Source organism: Sorex araneus, chromosome 3 (genome assembly GCF_027595985.1).
Source record: "Sorex araneus isolate mSorAra2 chromosome 3, mSorAra2.pri, whole genome shotgun sequence".
Taxonomy (NCBI): Eukaryota; Metazoa; Chordata; class Mammalia; order Eulipotyphla; family Soricidae; genus Sorex; species Sorex araneus.
This window is the reverse complement of record NC_073304.1, coordinates 95,434,925-95,455,115: the sequence shown is the minus strand read 5'-3', so window position 1 is coordinate 95,455,115 and position 20,191 is coordinate 95,434,925. Positions and strand designations below refer to the sequence as shown.

Here is a 20,191-nt window from a genome sequence, read left to right as displayed (position 1 = left end):
CGAGTATGCCCTGCACATCTCTCACTCCAGATGTTGCTCCTTCAGTTGACTAAGTTATGGCTATAATGTAAAATCACTCTCCAACTTTATTTTATTTATTTTTTTTTTTTTGCTTTTTGGGTCACACCTGGCGATGCACAGGGGTTACTCCTGGCTCTGCACTCAGGAATTACCCCTGGCCATGCTCAGGGGACCATATGGGATGCTGGGATTTGAACCCGGGTCGGCCGCGTGCAAGGCAAACGCCCTACCCGCTGTGCTATCTCTCCAGCCCCACTCTCCAACTTTAAAGCCGCATCTCCGACAATGCAAAAAAAAAGAGTTGGTGATGCCTGATTTAGAACTTAAAGCACTGCATTGTCTGAGCAGAATAATACTACCCCAAAGTTAGTAAAATCTACTTTCTTCTTATTATTCTGTGTTCTTAAAATCATAAAAATATAAAAGTTGTAAACACTCTACTAAACATTTCAGTAGAAACGCTGTTAATGTACTTTGTAATGTGTCCAGAAAGAGCAGAAGTGACACCAGGTTCCCTTAGGCAGACCCAAAAATCATGCATCCACATCTACAAGTCGCCCACGAACACCAGCTCTGCGGGTCAAGCTTGTCTCTGAGGAGAACTGCTACTGCCCCTTCTGAACACCCTGAGGACAACGCAGAACAGCTCACCACAAGCTCTCCCGGACAGCTGTGCATCTACACGCTGGGCACCTCACTCAACCCCGTCTGTGTGGCCATGCAAACACAGGCAAGTGAGCCCACCCCAAACTCGAGAAGTTCCTCTGCTCTCATTAGGCTGCACTCCTTTGCAAAGTAAGAGGGCACATGCTATTCCTTTGTCAGAGTAGCAGCAGAATCAGGTGGGTGGGTGGAGCTGCTGACAGAGGTAGGAATAAAGAGGAAGCTGATAAGGCTAGCCACCAGTGTCCACCACTGCCACCGAGAAAGCACATTCCCGTCATCAGGACACTGCTGGGAACTTGAGGATGGAGTCTTCCAAACAAGAGGAAACAGTCACTACCTCGCTCTTATGGCAAGTTTTACTGTGTGTTATTTAGAAGCATGACATTAACAAGGCATTATATATCTTGCAATGAGTAACTTAAAAAAATTAGTTTTTTAAATACTGCTTTTGTTTTTACAGATGAACAGTCTAAACACATATTACCAGAGAAATCTATCAGCTCCAGAGGACTTCCTTTGCATCTTGATGAGTGGTAATTAATGAGACCACCTAAAACTAGAACCCCACACCTGCATTATTAACTGTACCAATGATCCACAGCACTAACTGCAATGACTAAAAACGGTATTACCTGAATAGTCTCCAAGGTGAGGTTTCAGAAAAAGTGAAATAATAAATATTTTTCCACAGCACCATTAAGGTTTTATAAAATACTATCTTCAGATTTTAACACTAATGTATAATTTCAAAATTATGGTCCATCATTCATAATTAATTTAACCTCTTCTTTTACTGATAACAATTTTAATAGAGCCACAGAAGCACTACCATGAGAGTATCTTTCACTGCAGAACCTCTCTGGTATGCATCAACAGTTACTGCTTCAGCTGTAGCTGGGTACTGCTACCAAGGCCAAGAAAGATGGTTTGCCATTTATACTCTATTCAGAACTTGAATTTTCCAAAATCAGTGGCAACTGACTAAAAGATCTCCCAGAATTAAAAAGATCCCTTCTACCTGTTTTTAGTACTGTGTGCTTTTAAGGGTTTTGTTTCTCTATGACAATATTTGTAAATGGCTCTGAGCTTCTAAAATAACTTCTACAGTAACTCACTTTGAATTTTAAAATAAATGCAAAGAGAAAATGGTCAATTTTGGGGGCCAAATTATCTGCAGTGGTATTACAAGTTAGAGTAAAAACTGTATCATAGATTGGACCCCCCCGCCCGTCCCACCCCTGCCAATATACAACATGCTTAGAGATTCGCTTAACTCTTAGTGTGTACTCCACAATGATCTAAGCAAAACATAATTGAAAGTAATGATTTGCCTAGCAAAAAACATTCCAAAACCAAACATGAATTAGGTTTGGGATTATCAACTCCACGTCTCTCCTCCTTTAATGTAGAGAATTGAGACTAGGTTTTAAGACAAATTCAACTAGCACTAGAGTACATTTGCTATAAAATTATTTATAACAAAATAAATATTTTCAGTCACTCTACACTAAGAGATATATAAATCATTAGCAGTTTATAACATTAGCTCAGGTCACTTTTGGGGGACCCAAACAAACTGTACAATCCTGAGTAAAAGATAAGAGATATAGCTTCTTGGGGATCATTCTTGATCAGAAATCAAAGACACATAAAATCAGAACTTATACTTATCCCCATTTTAATTACAAGTACCATGAGTTCTTTTTACTTTGGTAAATAAGTTTATCTGTGTAAACCATTTACTTGGACAGAATAAAACCCAAGCCGAGCTTGTGCTAGGATCCCTCCATCACCTTCTGACACTGATACAGTAGGTAGTCGGGGAGAGCCGAGCAGGAGGATCTGAACCACAGAGTCATCGTCTCAGCATGAACTCGAAAGTGCAACAAGCAGGGGACGGATGGGAGCAGTTGACAGGCCAAAAGTCCTTCACTGCCTACAACAAAACAGATTTTATATGTCATAATACAAAAGGGCGGCAACACACATTCCTTGGAAGATACAAGAGGCACAGACAGGCATATTCCCCATCACTGATGATCAAGGAAATGCAAATCAAAAGCATCGTGAAATCCTCCCTCTGCATCCATTAGGGTGGCAATTATCTACACACCTGAACAAGTACTGGTGGCCTTACACAGAAACTGGAACCCCTGTGCATTGCTAGCAGGATGGTAAATGGGATAGCTTTTTTGTTTTGTTTTGTTTTGTTTTGCTTTTTGGGTCACACCCGGCAATGCACAGAAGTTACTCCTGGCTCTGCACTCAGGAATCACCCCTGGTGGTGCTCAGGGGACCATATGGGATGCTGGGAATCAAACCTGGGTCGGCCACATGCAAGGCAAACGCCCTACCCGCTGTGCTATTGCTCCAGCCCCGGTAAATGGGATAGTTGCTTTGGAAAACAACATAACAGCGTCTCAAAAATTTAAATATCAAATTACCAGATGATCTGGCAATTCTACTTCTGGATTTATAATAAAAGAATGTTTGTACACCTACAAGATAGTCAAAACCTACAGAATAGTCAAAAGGTGGAAGCTACCAAGTGTCCACTGTGAGACAATCAGATAAAAGTCAGTATGTTCATATGTTTATTTAAGTAGTATTTGGACTTAAAAAAGAAGAAAATTCTAACACAATACAATATAGGTGATGCAGATATATATATATATATATATATATATATACTAAGTGAAATAAGCTAGTTACAAAAGAACAAGTACTGGGAACCGGAGCTATAATAGGACAGTGGGTAGGGCATTTATTTGCCTTGCAAACAACCAAACTAGATTTGATCTCCAAAACCCCAAATGGTCCCCCCTGCACCACCAGGAGTGACCCCTGAGCACAAAGCCAGGAATAAGCCTTTATTCCTGCCTTTATTCCTTTATTCCTGCCCAAGCCCCCCTTCCCCCCAAAAGAACAATTACTGTATGATTCCACTTATACTAGGTACCTGAGTAGCCAAACTGATAGAAAAAATGAAGAGCAATGGTCAAGGACTAGAATAGGAGAGGTCATGGGGAGGAAGTATTTAATAGATACAGTTTCAGCTAGAAATGATGAAAAAGTTTTGAAGATGACACAGTGATGCCAACACAACATTAATGTACTTAATGCCACTAAACTTTACATTTAAAAATGATTAAAGCATTCCACTCAGTAACAGCCTATATCCCATGTTGGGGTTACAATTCTTCTCTTTTACGGTATGGATTTCCCTCTCTCTCTTCTCTATTTCCTAAGTAAAACTATTTTACTACCCCCAAAGAATGTTCTAAAAGGTAAACTTTGTTCTACTTACCACCAAAACATTTTTGGTAATACAAGTCTCAACAACTCTCATCTGAAATACACTTATAACAAAATATAGCTCTCAGACATTTGCAAGAGCCAATTGTGAGAAAGCCCTATCAACACACAGTATTGCCTTTTCGTAACTTTACGGACCTATAACTTCAACAACATGAAGTCTCAGCTTCTGTTGCAGGGTCTTTAGGGCAGAAGGCAGAGCAGCTTGAGATTCTGACATTTTTATATTTTGCTTCACGTCATTTGCAAAGGATAACCAGAGTTTGCCAAAGTCTTCTGTTGAGATTTGTAAAGGTCTGAAAAGAATTTTTAAAGTTAGATTTAGTCCAAGAAAATGAAATTATTATAAATGAATACAAAGGATTTCAAGTTATATATGAGAATCAACATAATTATCTGAAGTCCCAGAAAATTTATGTTTTTAAACTCAATGTCATTAGACTGCATCATTCACCAACCCCAAAATACCGAAAGCATAAAATATTATTAAACTGCAAATGTCTTATTTACATAGCTGGAAATAACCGAAGTGCCTCTCACTGGATGACTGAATAAAGATTTATATAATGGAGAACTATGCAGCCAAAAAAAAAAATGTAGTGAAGTTTTGGTATCCAAAATAAGTGAAGCAAGACAGTTAGAATAAAAACATAGGTATTGGATGATTTTTTACTTATGTAAGTGATCTAAGGATATGAAACTGATAACAGACAAGACAAAAAGACAAGCGAGTTGACATAACAGAATTTAAGTTTATCTGAGGACAATTGAGGGAGACAGAAATAAGATGGGAAAAATGAGAGAAAAAATGTTTTTAATTGCAAAAAAAACAATTGCAAAAAAAACCTGATTTATCTTTTCAGTAAATCAGTTCCCTCTCTCTTCTTGAGTATCAGTCATTTCAGTACAATTTCACCAAGTAATTCATGAGTAAAATGTACCATTTTTTCTTTCATGTACAGCTCAGATTTGGGGATAAGGAAACACTCGCTACCCACATCATATACAATTAAGTGCTCTCTAATGCCACCTCATTAAGCTCCTGAAAAAGGGCAATATTAATCAAAACAGTTAATGAAAGCAGAATGATACAATTTGAATAACATCATTTCTTTCAACATCAGCAGGGATTTTTTTCCTTCTCAATGGTATATAGAACACTACTGAATAAAACTTTACTCAAGGACCTATAACACACACACAAAAAAACCCAAACCATAAGAGCTTAAAAATGCATGCACTGGTATTGGGATAAAAACAGACCTGTAGACCAATGGAACAGAGTTGAATATCCTGTCACACACCCCCAAATATATGGCCACTTAATCTTTGACAAAGGAGCAAGAAATGCAAAGTGGAACAAGGAAAGCCTCTTCAACAAGTGGGGCTGGGAAAACCTGCAAAAACCTGAACTCTGACCTCTGTCTATTGCCAGGCACAAAAGTCAGATCAAAGTGGATTAAAGACCGCAATATCAGACATGAATCTATAAGGCACATAGAAGAAAATGTAGGCAGAACTCCCTATGACATTGAAGCTAAAAGCATCTTTAAAAATGAAACAGCACTGACCATGCAAGTGGAAGCAAACATAAACAAATGGGACTACATCAAACTAAGAAGCTTCTGCACTTCAAAAGAAACAGTGACCAAAATACAGAAAGAGCCCACAGAATGGGAAAGAATATTTACCCAATACCCATCTGATAATTAATATCCAGAATATACAAGATACTTGTAGAACTGTATAAGAAAAAAACCTCCAACCCCATCAAAAAATGGGGAAAAGAAATGAACAGAAGTTTCCTCAAAAAAGAAATACAGGGGCTGGAGCGATAGCACAGCGGGTAGGGCATTTGCCTTGCACGCGGCCAACCCGGGTTCGATTCCCAGCAACCCATATGGTCCCCTGAGCACCGCCCGGAGTGATTCCTGAGTGCAGAGCCAGGAGTAACCCCTGTGCATCACCAGGTGTGACCCAAAATGCAAAAAAAAAAAAAAAAAAGAAATACAAATGGCCAAAAGACACATGAAAAAATGTTCCACATTGCTAGTCATCAGGGAGATGCAAATCAAAACAACAATGAGATATCATCTCACACCACAGAAACTGGCACACATTCAAAAGAACAAAAGCAACCAATGCTGGCGTGGATGTGGGGAAAAAGGGACGCTCCTTCACTGTTGGTGGGAATGCCGACTGTCCAGCCTTTCTGGAAAACAATATGGACAGTCCTTCAAAAACTAGAAACTGAGCTTCCATATGACTCCGCAATACCACTTCTGGGAATATATCCCGAGGATTCCAAAGAGCACAGTAGAAATGTACTACATATTCAGCACTGTTCACAATAGTCAAAATTCTGGAAACAATCTGAGTGTCTTAAAACAGATGACTGGTTAAAGAAACTTTGGTACATCTACACAATGGAATACTATGCAGCTGTTAGGAGGGATGAACTCATGAAATTTGCTTATAAATGGATAAACATGGAGAGTATCATGCTAAGTGAAATGAGTCAGAAAGAGAGGGACAGACATAGAGGGACTGCACTCATTTGTGGAGTGTGAGGTAGCATCACATGAGGCTGACACCCAAGGACGGTAGATACAATGGCCAAGGGGATTGCCCCATAGCTGGAAGACTGCTTCATGAGCGGAGGGGAGAAGGCAGATGGAATAGAGAAGGGATCACTAAGAAAATGATGGCTGGAGGAACCAGATGGGATGGGAGATGCATGCCGAAAGTAGATAATGGACCAAACATGATGACCTCTCAGTGTCTGTGTTGTAAGCATTATATAATGCCCAAAAGTAGAGAGTATAGGGAATATTGTCTGCCTTAGAGGCAGGGGGAGAGTGGGAAAGGGGGGGTATACCCGGGATATTGGTGGTGGGGAATGTGCACTGGTGGAGGGATGGGTGTTTGATCATTGTGAGACTGTAATCCAAACATGAACGCTTATAACTATCTCACGGTGATACAATAAAATTTTTTAAAAAATGCATGCACAATCTCTGAAGTTATTTCAGTTTTTCAAGATCAGTTACCAACTCCAACTCAAATGGGGTCCTGTATTATAACCCATATATTGTAGCCTCTCATTGCATCTTTTACTTTTGCTTCATAGCACAATTGTGTAGCACTTATGTGATTATTTAAAGTTTTCTATTAGAAAAGAGATTCTTAGAGGTAGGAACTGTGTCTAGTTTTGAACCATTATATCCCTAGCACACAGCACCATGACTCTGTTCAGAGGCCTAATAAATATTTGCTGAATGAATAACTTGAATTAAAATTTCAGAAAATATTTACCTAATAAAATCTAGCATTAATAAGTTTAATGAAAATTCAAGCTGAACAGGATCAGTATCCGTCATCTGGTAATTTATGAAGCCAGAAAGGTTCTCATCTGTAAAAGCCTTTTCCATTTGTATACTATATTGGAAGCTTGTGATACTTTCTGTCTCTCTTACGGGCAAGCAGCATCCAGGTTGTTCAGTGATCTGCAAATAAAAGAAAAGAATCGAAGAAGGACATTAATACAGACTATCCTATGAAATCCAACACTTCATTTTTTAAATTTTTATGAAGTAGTTCACAATATTTGATTACATTTAATATTCAAATACCATTCCCACCACCCTAACACCTTCCCACCACCATATTTGGTATATTTCCATCCCGAGCCCTAACCCCTACCCTAAAGCAGAACAGAAGTAATTTATTTCGTATTGTTTGTTATGAATGAACCACTAAAAGTGATCAAAAAAAGTTCCTTTAGAGGAATGTGTGTGAAGATGAAATCCAACATTTCATTTAATTGAAGGATACAGAAACAAACTATTGTGATGTGTTAATAACAAACCCCATTATGAAGGTGACTTTCCTTGAGAAAAATTCTCTAGCACAAATAATGAGGAAATAATAGTACAGGGATCAAAAGTTTAAAAATTAATTAAATTTTAAATGTTGAAGTATGGACAAGTGATATTATAATAAAATCTCTGTAAAGTGAAGAATAATGAAAAAGGATAATTAATTTTTTTTTTTTTTTTTTTTTGCTTTTTGGGTCACACCCAGCGATGCTCAGGGGTTACTCCTGGCTTTGCACTCAGGAATTACTCCTGGCGGTGCTTGGGGGACCATATGGGATGCCGGGGATCGAACCCGGGTTGGCCGCGTGCAAGGCAAACGCCCTACCCGCTGTGCTATGACTCCGGCCCCCCCCAAACTCCCTAAAGCATTATACAGATTCAATGCGATCCCTATAAGTATACCCATGACATTCTTCAAAGAAATGGATCAAGCAATCCTAAAATTCATATGGAATAACAAACGTCCAAGGATAGCTAAAACAATTCTTGGGAAAAAGATGATGGGAGGCATCACCCTCCACAACCTCAATCTTTACTACAAAGCAGTAACAATTAAAACAGCATGGTACTGGAACAAAGGCAGAGCCGTAGACCAATGGAACAGGGTGGAATATCCCTACACACAACCCCAAATGTATGATCATCTAATCTTTGATAAGGGAGCAAGAGATGTGAAGTGGAGCAAGGAAAGCCTCTTTAACAGATGGTGCTGGCACAACTGGGCAACCACATGCAAAAAAATGGGTTTAGACCTTGACCTGACACCATGCACAAAAGTCAGATCAAAATGGATTAAAGACCTCAACATTCGACCACAAACCATAAGGTACATTGAAGACAAGGTCGGCAAAACCCTCCACGATATTGAAGATAAAGGTATCTTCAAACGTGACACGGAACTAAGCAATCTAGTAAAAACAGAGATCAACAAATGGGACTACATTAAACTAAAAAGCTTCTGCACCGCAAGATATACAGTGACCAGAATACAAAGACTATCCACAGAATGGGAAAGGATATTTACACAATACCCATCAGATAAGGGGTTGATATCAATGGTATATAAAGCACTGGTTGAACTCTACAAGAAGAAAACATCCAACCCCATCAAAAAATGGGGCGAAGAAATGAACAGAAACTTTACCAAGGAAGAAATACGAATGGCCAAAAGGCACATGAAAAAGTGCTCTGCATCACTAATCATCAGAGAGATGCAGATCAAAACAACCATGAGATACCACCTCACACCACAGAGACTAGCACACATCCAAAAGAACAAAAGCAACCGCTGTTGGAGAGGATGTGGGGAGAAAGGGACCCTTCTTCACTGCTGGTGGGAATGCCGACTGGTTCAGCCCTTCTGGAAAACAATTTGGACGACTCTCAAAAAATTAGATATTGAATTCCCATTTGACCCAGCAATACCACTGCTGGGAATATATCCCAGAGAGGCAAAAAAGTACAATCGAAACAACATCTGCTCATGTATGTTCATCACAGCACTGTTTACAATAGCCAGAATCTGGAAAAAACCCGAATGCCCCAAAACGGATGACTGGTTGAGGAAACTTTGGTACATCTATACAATGGAATACTATGCAGCTGTTAGAAAAAAGGAAGTCAAGAATTTTGTAGTTAAGTGGATGGGCATGAAAAGTTTCATGCTGAGTGAAATGAGTCAGAAAGAGAGAGACAGACATAGAAAGACTGCACTCATCTATGGTATATAGAATATCAGAGTGGGAGACTAATACCCAAGAACTGTAGAAATAAGTACCAGGAGGTTGACCCCATGGCTTCGAGGCTGGCCTCATGTTCCGGGGAAAGGGCAACTCAGAGAAGCGATCACCAACTACATTGTAGTTGAAGGCCATGTGGGGGAAGGGAGTTGCGGGCTGAATGAGGGCTAGAGACTGAGCACAGAGGCCACTCAACACCTTTATTGCAAACCACAACAGCTAATTAGAGAGAGAACAGAAGGGAATGCCCTGCCACAGTGGCAGGGTGGGGTGGGGGGTAGATGGGATTGGGGAGGGTGGGAGGGACGCCGGGTTTACGGGTGGTGGAGAATGGGCACTGGTGAAGGGATGGGTTCCCGAACTTTGTATGAGGGAAGTATAAGCACAAAAGTGTATAAATCTGTAACTATACCCTCACGGTGATTCTCTAATTAAAAATAAATAAATTATAAAAAAAAATAAAATAAAATAAAATAAAATAAATTCCTGTCACTACAGTATCCTGAAATCATAAACTCTAACATTTTTATCATTTAAATTAATTATTAATAGTAATTGTTATATAATGAAAATACTTTTATTATACATTTAAAAAAAAAAAAAGGATAATTAAATTTTTAACTCTCAACATTGGAAAGCACCAGACTTTTAAAGCTAGAAGAGTTAAAAAAATAAATACAGGCATCCTCCCTTTGTTTTCCACCTTGACTTTAATTAACTCTAGTGATAGAGCTCAAAAACTGGGCAAGGTCTTGTGTTGTTTTGTAAGTTCCACAATGATTTTAATGGATATCTGAGCAGAGATTCCCACACTTCGTCTATCTCCCCCTTCTGAGAGAAAAAAAAATCACAAGATGTCCCCTTGGAAATCTATCTTCCTTTAAATAATCAAATCGAAAGTTTCCTCTCCCACTGTATCTACCTCCACTGGGTCATTTTATTTTGACCAACCCCACTGATCATTCCAGCATCCCATGGGGTGCAGTATCTTCCACTCTGGGGAATGCTAATTTAGAATAAGGAAATTCTTCCCAGCTCAGAGGCCCAGGTAATACAATAACTAACACATTATTTCCCACAGAAAAAAAAGGATCAATTTTGTGGAATACTGATCTACTGGTCAAGTCTCATTATAAATTCATCTAGGACCTTCATACAATAATTCAACTAAATATGCTTTCAGAAATCACAAAAGCAAGCTCTTAAAATGGAAAGAAAAACCTAGAATTTGTTTTACCACAATATAGAATGACAAGTCAATGAAAGAAAAGGGAAGTACAGAACACACACATTTATCTTTCAATCTTCTTACTCCCTCATGTTCTGCTTTGTTAAGTTTTGGTCTCAGTGTTTGTGACAGCCTGAATGAGACATTTAAAGGGTGCAGAAAAAGAGATCACAAAATACACACTGAAAATAATAACACCATAACATTTACCATATGCCATGCACTGCACTATTTTAAAGATACTAACTTGGTACAGCAACACATACACTACACTTTTCATTTTAACATGAAGCAATAGTCATAAACCAGTTATGTAACTTGACCTTATTAAATTTTTGTTTCTTTTTTTTTTGTGGTGGTGGTGGTGGCACCAAAAACTGAATCCAGAGACTCATGCAATGCAAACACTCTACCCAAGTAACATCTCTAGTCCACCTTTTATAAATAAAAAAAACAATAATAATAAATAAAATTGGAGGCCATACCCATTAGTGCTCAGGAGCTACTCCTGGCTCCATGGCCAGATTTTACTTATGGTGGTGCTTTTGGGACCCGCAGTGTCGGGGATCAAACCCTGACCTCCTGCATGTAAAGCATCTACTCTTGTCCACTGAACTCTCTCTAGACTTGTTATGGACTGGGGAAAGGTTTTGTTTCGGTTTCAGAGCCACACCCAGCAGTGCTCAGGTATTATTCTTGGCTCTGCACTCAGAGATCACATACGGGAATCATTTGTGGTGCCAAGGATCAAATCCAGGTCAGCCATGTACAAGGAAGCACCCTACTCGCTACTACTTCTTTTGGCCAAAGAAGGGTTTGTTTGTTTGTTTGTTTGTTTGTTTGTTTGTTTGTTTGCATTGCTGGAGATTGAACCCAAGGTCTCACATGTGTTTTGCTAAGCTCCATCCCTGCCCTTTATAAGGTGACCCTGCCATAAAATGAGTAAGCTGCAGAAGCAAGATTCAAAGCCCAGCGTCTGAGTCAAGAGCCTACATACAATCTTGGGACAGGCTCCAGTCTTGCATGGAAGCCAACCCCAGTTCAATCCTCTGGAATCATACAGGGTCCCCTGAGTACCTCCAGGAATGATGCCTGAAAACAGAGCCAGGAGTAAGCCCTGAACACTACAGGGTGTGGGCCCCCCACAATGGGGAAGACAGAGAAAGCAAGTCTGCACTCTTCCCCAGACCCCCAGTGCTGGGGATTGAACCCAGGACCTCACACATGCAAAGCAATTACTTAACCACTGAGTCATATCTCCAGGCCCAAAGCCTACATTCTTTTTTTTTTTAATTAAAAATTTTTTTTTATTAGAGAATCACTGTGATGTACAGTTACAAACTTATGAACTTTTTTGTTTGCATTTCACTAATACAGTGATCATTTACCCATCCCTCCATCAGTGCCCATTCACCTCCGCCAATGATCCCAGTATCCCTCTCACCACCCCCACCTCATCCCCCACACACACCCTGCCTCTGCAGCAGGGCATTCGCTTTTGTTCTCTCTCCTTTTGGGTGTTGCAGTTTGCAATTGAGGTATTGAGTGGCCTTCATGTTTGGTCTATAATCTATTTTCAGTTCACATCTTCCAACCTGAATGGGTCCTCCCAACATCCACCCAACATCTACTTCCTGTTCCCTTCTCTATCTGAGCTGCCTTTTCCCCCAGCATGTGAGACCACTTTCCAAGCTGTGGGGCAGACCTCCTGGTCCTTATCTCTACTACTCTTGGGTATTAGTCTCCCACTCTGTTATTTTATACTCCACAGATGAGTGCAATCTTTCTATGTCTGTCTCTCTCTCTCTCTGACTCATTTCACATGGTACTTTCCATGTTGATCCACTTATATGCAAATTTCATGACTTCAACTTTTCTAACAGCTGCATAATATTCCATTGTGTAGATGTACCAAAGTTTCTTTAAACAGTCATCTGGTTTTGGGCACTCCGGTTTTTTCCAGATTTTGCAAAGCCTGTGTTCTTAACTAGCATGATCTACAGAAACTCATTTTATATTTTTAGCTTTCTCCAACTCAACCTTTGTTACATTTCCTTGTAACAAAGGTTCAATGATTCTGCCCCACTCAAAATAATAAAATTCTGTCATAACTTTTACCTTCTGATGGTGTTGTTTAACAAGAAAGAATATGAAAGAAATGTATAAAACATCAGAAGATCCAACAGCAGAAACATTCAATAACCATTGTTCACTTACGGTAGGAATAATGAAGCATTCATTGTCTTACCTTGAAATTTTCAGCAGGAGCAATTTCTAAGTTAGCACTTTCCAATTCCAAATCACTCTTATTAGAAACTGTCCAAATTACCAATAAACAATCATCTTTCCAAATTTTGTAAGAAGACACTGATATGGTTTCATTACTACAGACCTCCGTAAGATCTGAATACATGACATCAGTTGTTTCTTCCAACAAAGAAGACACTAAAGAGGTTTCATTGGCACCCACGGACACAGTGGATTCAGGGGTGTGAAAGACTTCCATGTTGCTATCGGCAAACAAAGAAGGTGCAGAGAGCCTGCAGTCGGAGAGTTTCTCAACCAAGGGGAGTTCTGCAAGTGAGTCAGAATCCAGAAGTTCTGAACTGAGAGATAATTTTTTTATATCTTTGTCTCCTGTACCAGGCAAGGCATCCAAATAATAATCTTCTTCGTAAGTCACATTTGATGAAGAACTAAAGGAAGAACAGGTCATATCCTGAGCACTGGTGCTTTCTCCACTTCTGGGGTCCTTGGCCTTTGGTTTCCTTCTGAATTTGTGAGAGACAGTATCTGCTTTTCCTAGCTGTAAAAATAAAATACAATAATATGAAAGGGCTGGAGCGATAGCACAGCAGTAGGGCGTTCGCCTTTCACGCGTCCAACCTCTGTTAGATTCCTCCGCCCCTCTCGGAGAGCCCGGCAAGCTACCGAGAGTATCGCGCCCACACGTCAGAGCCTTGCAAGCTACCCATGGCGTATTGGATATGCCAAAAACAGTAACAATAAGTCTCACAATGAGAGATGTTACTGGTGCCCGCTCGAGCAAATCAATAAGCAACGGGATGACAGTTGACTCCAGTGAATGATATGAAAAGAAACTATTGTACTCATCATGTTTCAAACACATTGCCGTAATCTCAAATGAGCACATTATCTACATATTAACATTTTATCTATAGAGTATAGGTTAACAAGAATCAGAGCTGAATAAAATGCTAAGCCATCAGAATCTAACAGCTACAGAACTTTGAACTCTTACCTACATCTTTATTTCTCATTAAAAAAACATAAAACTGGAAAAAAGATACAAGGTTGGAAAAGTTAATTATGAACAATTCTAAAAACTTGTGGTATATCAGAATACAAGAGGACAGAACTGCTTCATGAACCTAGCCATTTATTTTGTTTGCGTCCAGAGTTATGCGTAGATACTAAGCAAACCTCCAATACAGAAATGGCCCGCTCTGGGCCAGTAATCTGTAACTATCATTACTTTGTAACCAAGAAGGAAAACTTTTACCTCAAGTCAACTGATAGTGGCTAATTAGAACACTCAGTAGGAAAAACCTCTGGCTGATGTTAGCTCCTGTCAGGAGACAAGAGGCAATTCTTAAGTGAACTTCTCTGAGGAACAGTCCGTTAATCTATGTAGGAAGAGGTCCCTCAGAGTTTCACCTGGAAGCAGTGCACCACAGTAGCACTAGTCTCAGTTCACGCCTCCATCCACATGGCGGTTTCAATGCTCTGACCCCCACATGGTCCCAGTAACCAGAATTCTAATTCTCCTTTCATGCCACCTCCATTCCCTCAAGCAAGACTCTTCATCCAACTCTCCATAGCTGAGTTTCAGTTTCAGAACTACCTCACAATTCGGAACTCATCAAACAAGAGCATTCTATTAACATTTAAAAAAAAAAAAACGGGAAAAAGGTAGGAGTGCAAAGAATTTCCATTCCCAGCAGTCATGGAATTTGAAGTAGGCACATGATGCACTGCTCAGTATTGTCTCCAGGTCACTGAGGCTCTGGGTTGGCCTTGTTTTGTTTTGTTTTAATGCCCTTGTCCTTTTCTTAATGCTCTTGTCATTATCTTCAAGTTGAATGATCTCTCCGATACGGTCTAATTATCTGTCAATCAGGTACTACATTAGACTGGAGACACTTTTATGACATTTCTGTTAAAATACTTAAGAGTACAGCCAACTAATAATTCACTATGTAGAGAAAATGGTCTTTGAAAAATGAGAGCAAAATTAAAAGCAAAGTAGGAAGTAAAAAAAAATTTTTAACATAGTTTGAGCTATGTAAAATGGACACAAACCTAAAAATAAATACAAATGGACAACAAACCTAAAAATAAATACATCGGTATAGTCTTAATCTATGTGAGATCTTGAACATTAGAAAAATCAGGAAGAAAATGGCTAGAGAAAAGAAGCCACTCAAAGCTAGCCATGAGCACAAATGAAACATAACTAGTCAGTACCAACCCTTCTTGCTTCACTCTCATATCAGAGGAGAGGCTGGGATCAAGGGTGAGAGAATATATTCGAATGTCATCTTAGTTACCATTTAGCCGAATCCAGAGTACTGTAAAACAAGGAAATACACACTTTTTCCTTTGGACTATTCTGAGGGGGTAAAGAAAATATAAAGAGTAACCTGGAAAGGATTTAGCATAACTTGAATTTCTGATTCCTCAGCTAATTATAATCTGAGTGCAAATTTCTGATTTAAAAAAAAATTCCTTCTCCTGAGTATGATTAACTGAAAATGAACTAAACATGCCCAGTGATAAGAACAACACTGGGCTCATGTAGGGCTCCTTAGCCTGACTGCACTTGGACCTGAGAGTTTCCCACTGGTGACAGAGCACTCACTGGTACTTGCACCACAGCCTACGCCTCAGATTAGTCACTTTGCTTCTAATGCACGTTTTAACCGACAACATTAAGTTCCATTTCTTATTGACACTTTTAGGTTATATTTGCTTCTTCCTAGGACAAAATGTCAAATCTGACAGAATTGGGTCTGGGAGAGGGAGAATGTAGTACAGAGTATGGAGAATGTAGCAAGGTGCACCATTTAGCCTAGTGTCGACAGGGAAAAGTCAATCAATGGAAGAGAATGAAAGAACTGCATGCCACAGAACTGGGAAAAAAAAAATGTAGGCCTCATTGTAGTTTCACACTAGGTAAATTCACCAGCCCACAAAATGACAGGTTACAAGGAATTTCAAGAAGCTCCAAAACTGTGCCTCACATTGATTTTTTTTTTTCTATAAAAATACACCACTATTACTGTAACACTGTCATCTCATTGATCACTGATTTGCTTGAGCAGGCCCAGTAACGTCTCCATTCACCCTACCCCTGAGATTTAAGCAGCCTCTCTTTACTCATCCGTCCCAATGGTGCCGCATTAGAGGCTTTTCAGGGTCAGGGGAATGAGGCCCATTATTGTTGCCGTATTTGGCATATAAATACTCCACCGGGAGCTTGCCAGGCTCTCCCCCATGTGGGCAGTAAACTCTTGGTAGCTTGCCAGGTTCTCCAAGAGGGAGAACTAGGCTATCAGATGTCGTGCGGCCGGGAGCTTGTTTTTATAGTCTCTGGATGTTGGCTACTGATGGGATTACATGGTGCCAGGAGCAGTTTGTGGGTGTGACTACATAGCTACTGGAAAATGGGGAATCTGGGAGGAAGAGGTCCAGTCCTGATTCAAGCAACCTTGGAGATCTTGGCCCCAGGTCCCGCACACCTGGGTTCCTCTACCAGTTCCTTCATGCGTGAGGCTCATCCGAACATGAGGAGAGGGGCCTTGAGCATGGCTGTGGCTGGGTTCAGAGGTCTTCAACTGCTGGGGCTCTGCTCGGGGTGGGGAGGGAAACTCAACCCACCCAATCCGAGGGGCCCCGGTGAAAACAGCCAGGCGTGGGGGCAAGAGACTGCACTGCTCTCTTCCGGGAGCTTGGTTTTACAGTCTCTGGATGTTGGCTGTTGATGGAGTGTGACCGCACTGGGGGCAGTTTCTGGGTGTGACCGCCTAGCTACTGGAAATGGGGAATCTGGGCAAAAGAGGCTCAGTCCTGATCCGAGCAGGCTTGGAGATCTTGGCCATGGATCCCGCACACCTGGGTTCCTTTGCTGGTTCCTTCATGCGTGAGGCTTTTCCGAATGTTGAAAGTGGCCATGAGCATGTCTGTAGCTGGGTTTCGGAGGTCTTCACCAGCATAGGATTCTAAAAATCATCTCATGGGCTGGGAAGATATTATAGTGGGTAGGACATTTGCTTTGCGTGCAGCTGATCCAAGTTCGATCCCTGGCACCCCATGTGATCTCCCAAGCCCTGCCAGGAGTGATCCCTGAGCACAGAGTCAGAGCCAGGCATTAGCCCTGAACACAGCAAAGAGTGGTCTAAAACCAGGGGGGAAAACACTTTTATTTTTGTATATATTCCTTTTTGTTTCAATATATTTTTATGCTTTTTTAAAAAATGTAATCATATATGCCATAGATGTGCTTCCAGACTCTGCGCCAGGCTGTTTCACTTGGGGCAACCCGGTAGGGGGCGGGTAAGTTCCCCTTCTCACCCCAACAGAGCCACCCCTCGCAGCCGAAAACCTCCAGAACTCAACCGCCACCATACTCATGGCTGCTCTCCACACGCTCAGACGAGCCTCAGCCACTCGGCTGCGACGCTTTACATCTCATACTTTACACCACTGATATACCAAGAGTAGCAAACCACATTTGACGGGATGTAAAGTAGAAGGCAAGCAATCTTAGGGGGAATTATACATATACATATACATGTGTGTGTGTGTGTGTGTGTGTGTGTGTGTGTGTGTGTGTGTGTGTGTATGCTCACTAGGCTCAACCTTTAACATGTTACTAATTTCTTATAGAAAAGCTTAATGGCTCCTGGATGATACAAAACAATCTTCACACTCTTTCCTCTAAGAATTTTTTTTGGATCATTTTTAGCAGATTATTCATTACAAGAATTATTCATTACAGAGAATCTCTTGCCTACACGCCTGGCTGTCTTCCCCGGGGCCCCTCGGGGGGGATGGGCTCCAGTTTCCCTCCCTACCCCGAGGAGAGCTTCCGACCGCCAAAGACCACCGGAACCTAGCTACAGCTATGTTGGAGGCCCCCTCCACACGTTCGGACAGGCCTCATGCATGAAGGTACCGGCAGAGGAACCCAGGTGTGTGTAATCCCATCAATGGCCAACAACCAGAGAGAGACTTAAAAGCAAGCTCCCAGAAGAGCTTGTAGCCTGCTTCCCCCTCTGGGAGAAACTGGCAATCTTCTGAGAGTTTCCTACCCACACTGGACAGCCTTGCAAGCTTCCCATGGTGTATTCATATGCTAAATCCAGTAACAAGCTGGACCTCATTCCCCTGACCCTGAAAGAGCCCCCAGTGCGACATCATTGGGAAGGCCCATGTCGAGTCAAGATAGCCTTCTAAGATCTCGGGGAAAGGACGAAATGAGAGGTTATTGAGCCCGCCTGAGAAATTGGTGATTAACGGGATTTTCGTGATTTGTGATTCATTACAAGCAATACAAAATAAATTATTTTGGTTCTGCTTTGGAGGCAGAGTTTGGGGTTTAGGATGGAAACACTTGAAATATGCTGAAGTGGGAAGTGGGAAGGTATAATGGTGGTGGGACTGGTGTTTGAATATTAAATGTAATTAAATATTGTGAACAACTTCAAAAAAATAAAATTATTTTTTAAAAATGTAATCATATTGGGCTGGAGCAATAGCACAGCGGGTAGGGCGTTTGCCTTACACGTGGCCAACCCAGGTTCGATTCCCAGCATACCATATGGTCCCCTGAGCACTGCCAGGAGTAATTCCTGAGTGCAGAGCCAGGAGTAACCCCTGTGCATCGCCAGGTGTGACCCAAAAAGAAAAAAAAAATGTAATCATAGACTTTGCTGGCAGAGAAACAGCTCATCATTGTATCTTCAAAAGAACATGATTTCACTAAATCTTCCCAAGTAGACTGGTCTGGGCTGAGAACACTGGGGGTCTTCTCAAAATGGGGGCAGGCACACGCCCCTTCTGTGTGCAAGCACAGCAGCCCACAGCTAGCCACGCCTGACATCTTCTGACATAGAAATGGCCTCGATCCACAACTGACCCTCATCAAACTGCCAAGACAGTAAACAGGCCAGCTTTCTAGCTCCTGGACCATGTGAAAAGGTACCTCTACATTTCACAGTACTGTCAGCACTGAAGGACAGAGCAAATCTGATAAATGCTCTACAGAAAACCACCAGGATAACTGAGCCTAAACAGTAACACAGAAGCCTCAATTAGCACCAATCAGATCCTCAGACAATGACTTTAAAAACATCACTGTGGGATATAACAATTATCACAAATTGACTCATATGGATCTATTCTATTTGCCTTTGGGTTGTAACAAACAATATGAAGTAAGTTTGATTGTGCCTGATAGGGGGCAAGTTGGGGTGGAGGGTGGGAAGGGACACTGGTGAAGGGAAGGGTACACTAATGGTGGGATTGTTGGTGTTGGAACATTTAATGCCACAACGACTGTATTATGAACTTGGTATATCAGGGATTTATCACTGTCATCCCGTTGCTCATCAATTTGCTCAAGTGGGCACCAGTAACATCTCCATTGTGAGACTTGTTGTTACTGTTTTTGGCATATCGAATACGCCACAAGGAGCTTGCCAGGCTCTGCTGTGCAGGCGGGATGCTCTTGGTAGCTTGCCAGGCTCTCTGAGAGGGCCGGAGGAATCGAACCCAGGTCAGCAGCATGCAAGGCAAATGCCCTACCCGCTGTGCTATGGCTCCAGCCCTCACGGACTTATAATTTAATTTTTTTAATAAAATACAATTATAATATTTTTATAAAAACCTCACATGATGGTTCTCTGGGCGATCAGGTAATACCCAACAATGTTAGGAGTGTGTGTGAGGGGGGCGTAGGCATGAGGAGGGGATTTGGTGTAGAAAGTTAAACCCAGGGCGTCCCACAGGAGAGGCATATGCTCTGCCACTTCCTGATTCCCATATGTATCTTCTTAAAACAAGTTGCAACTTCTGCATTTTTGGTTAAGTTTAAGTTTTAAACTTTACAGTGCAAGTTTTTATTTGCAATGGTTAAGAAATATTCTGAATTAATATTCCTCTATTAGACCTCTAAACTCATTCCTAATTTTACTTTCTAAAAATGTCATTTTAAGAAGTAATTTTTCTGGGGGTATGGTGCCATCAACAGGTCACCTTGTACCCATGGGGAAGTGCATCAGCAGCCTGATGGTGCCTTCAGGCTTTTTGACACCCCAAAA

The 20,191-nt window shown here is 41.0% G+C and overlaps 1 protein-coding gene across 1 annotated transcript in view; it reads right to left on the bottom strand.

Annotated features, from left to right (window-relative positions):
* Positions 1-280: 280 nt before the first annotated feature.
* The window catches only part of AP4E1 (adaptor related protein complex 4 subunit epsilon 1), a 75,485-nt gene continuing 55,574 nt past the window's right edge, over positions 281-20,191 (bottom strand). The window contains exons 18-21 of the mRNA XM_004611772.2: positions 13,096-13,653; positions 7,318-7,508; positions 4,141-4,298; positions 281-2,623 (exon numbers count right to left, since the gene is read on the bottom strand). Coding sequence (XP_004611829.2) covers positions 2,463-2,623; positions 4,141-4,298; positions 7,318-7,508; positions 13,096-13,653 — 1,068 coding nt within the window. The 3' untranslated portion in view covers positions 281-2,462. The remainder of the gene's footprint in view (positions 2,624-4,140; positions 4,299-7,317; positions 7,509-13,095; positions 13,654-20,191) is intronic.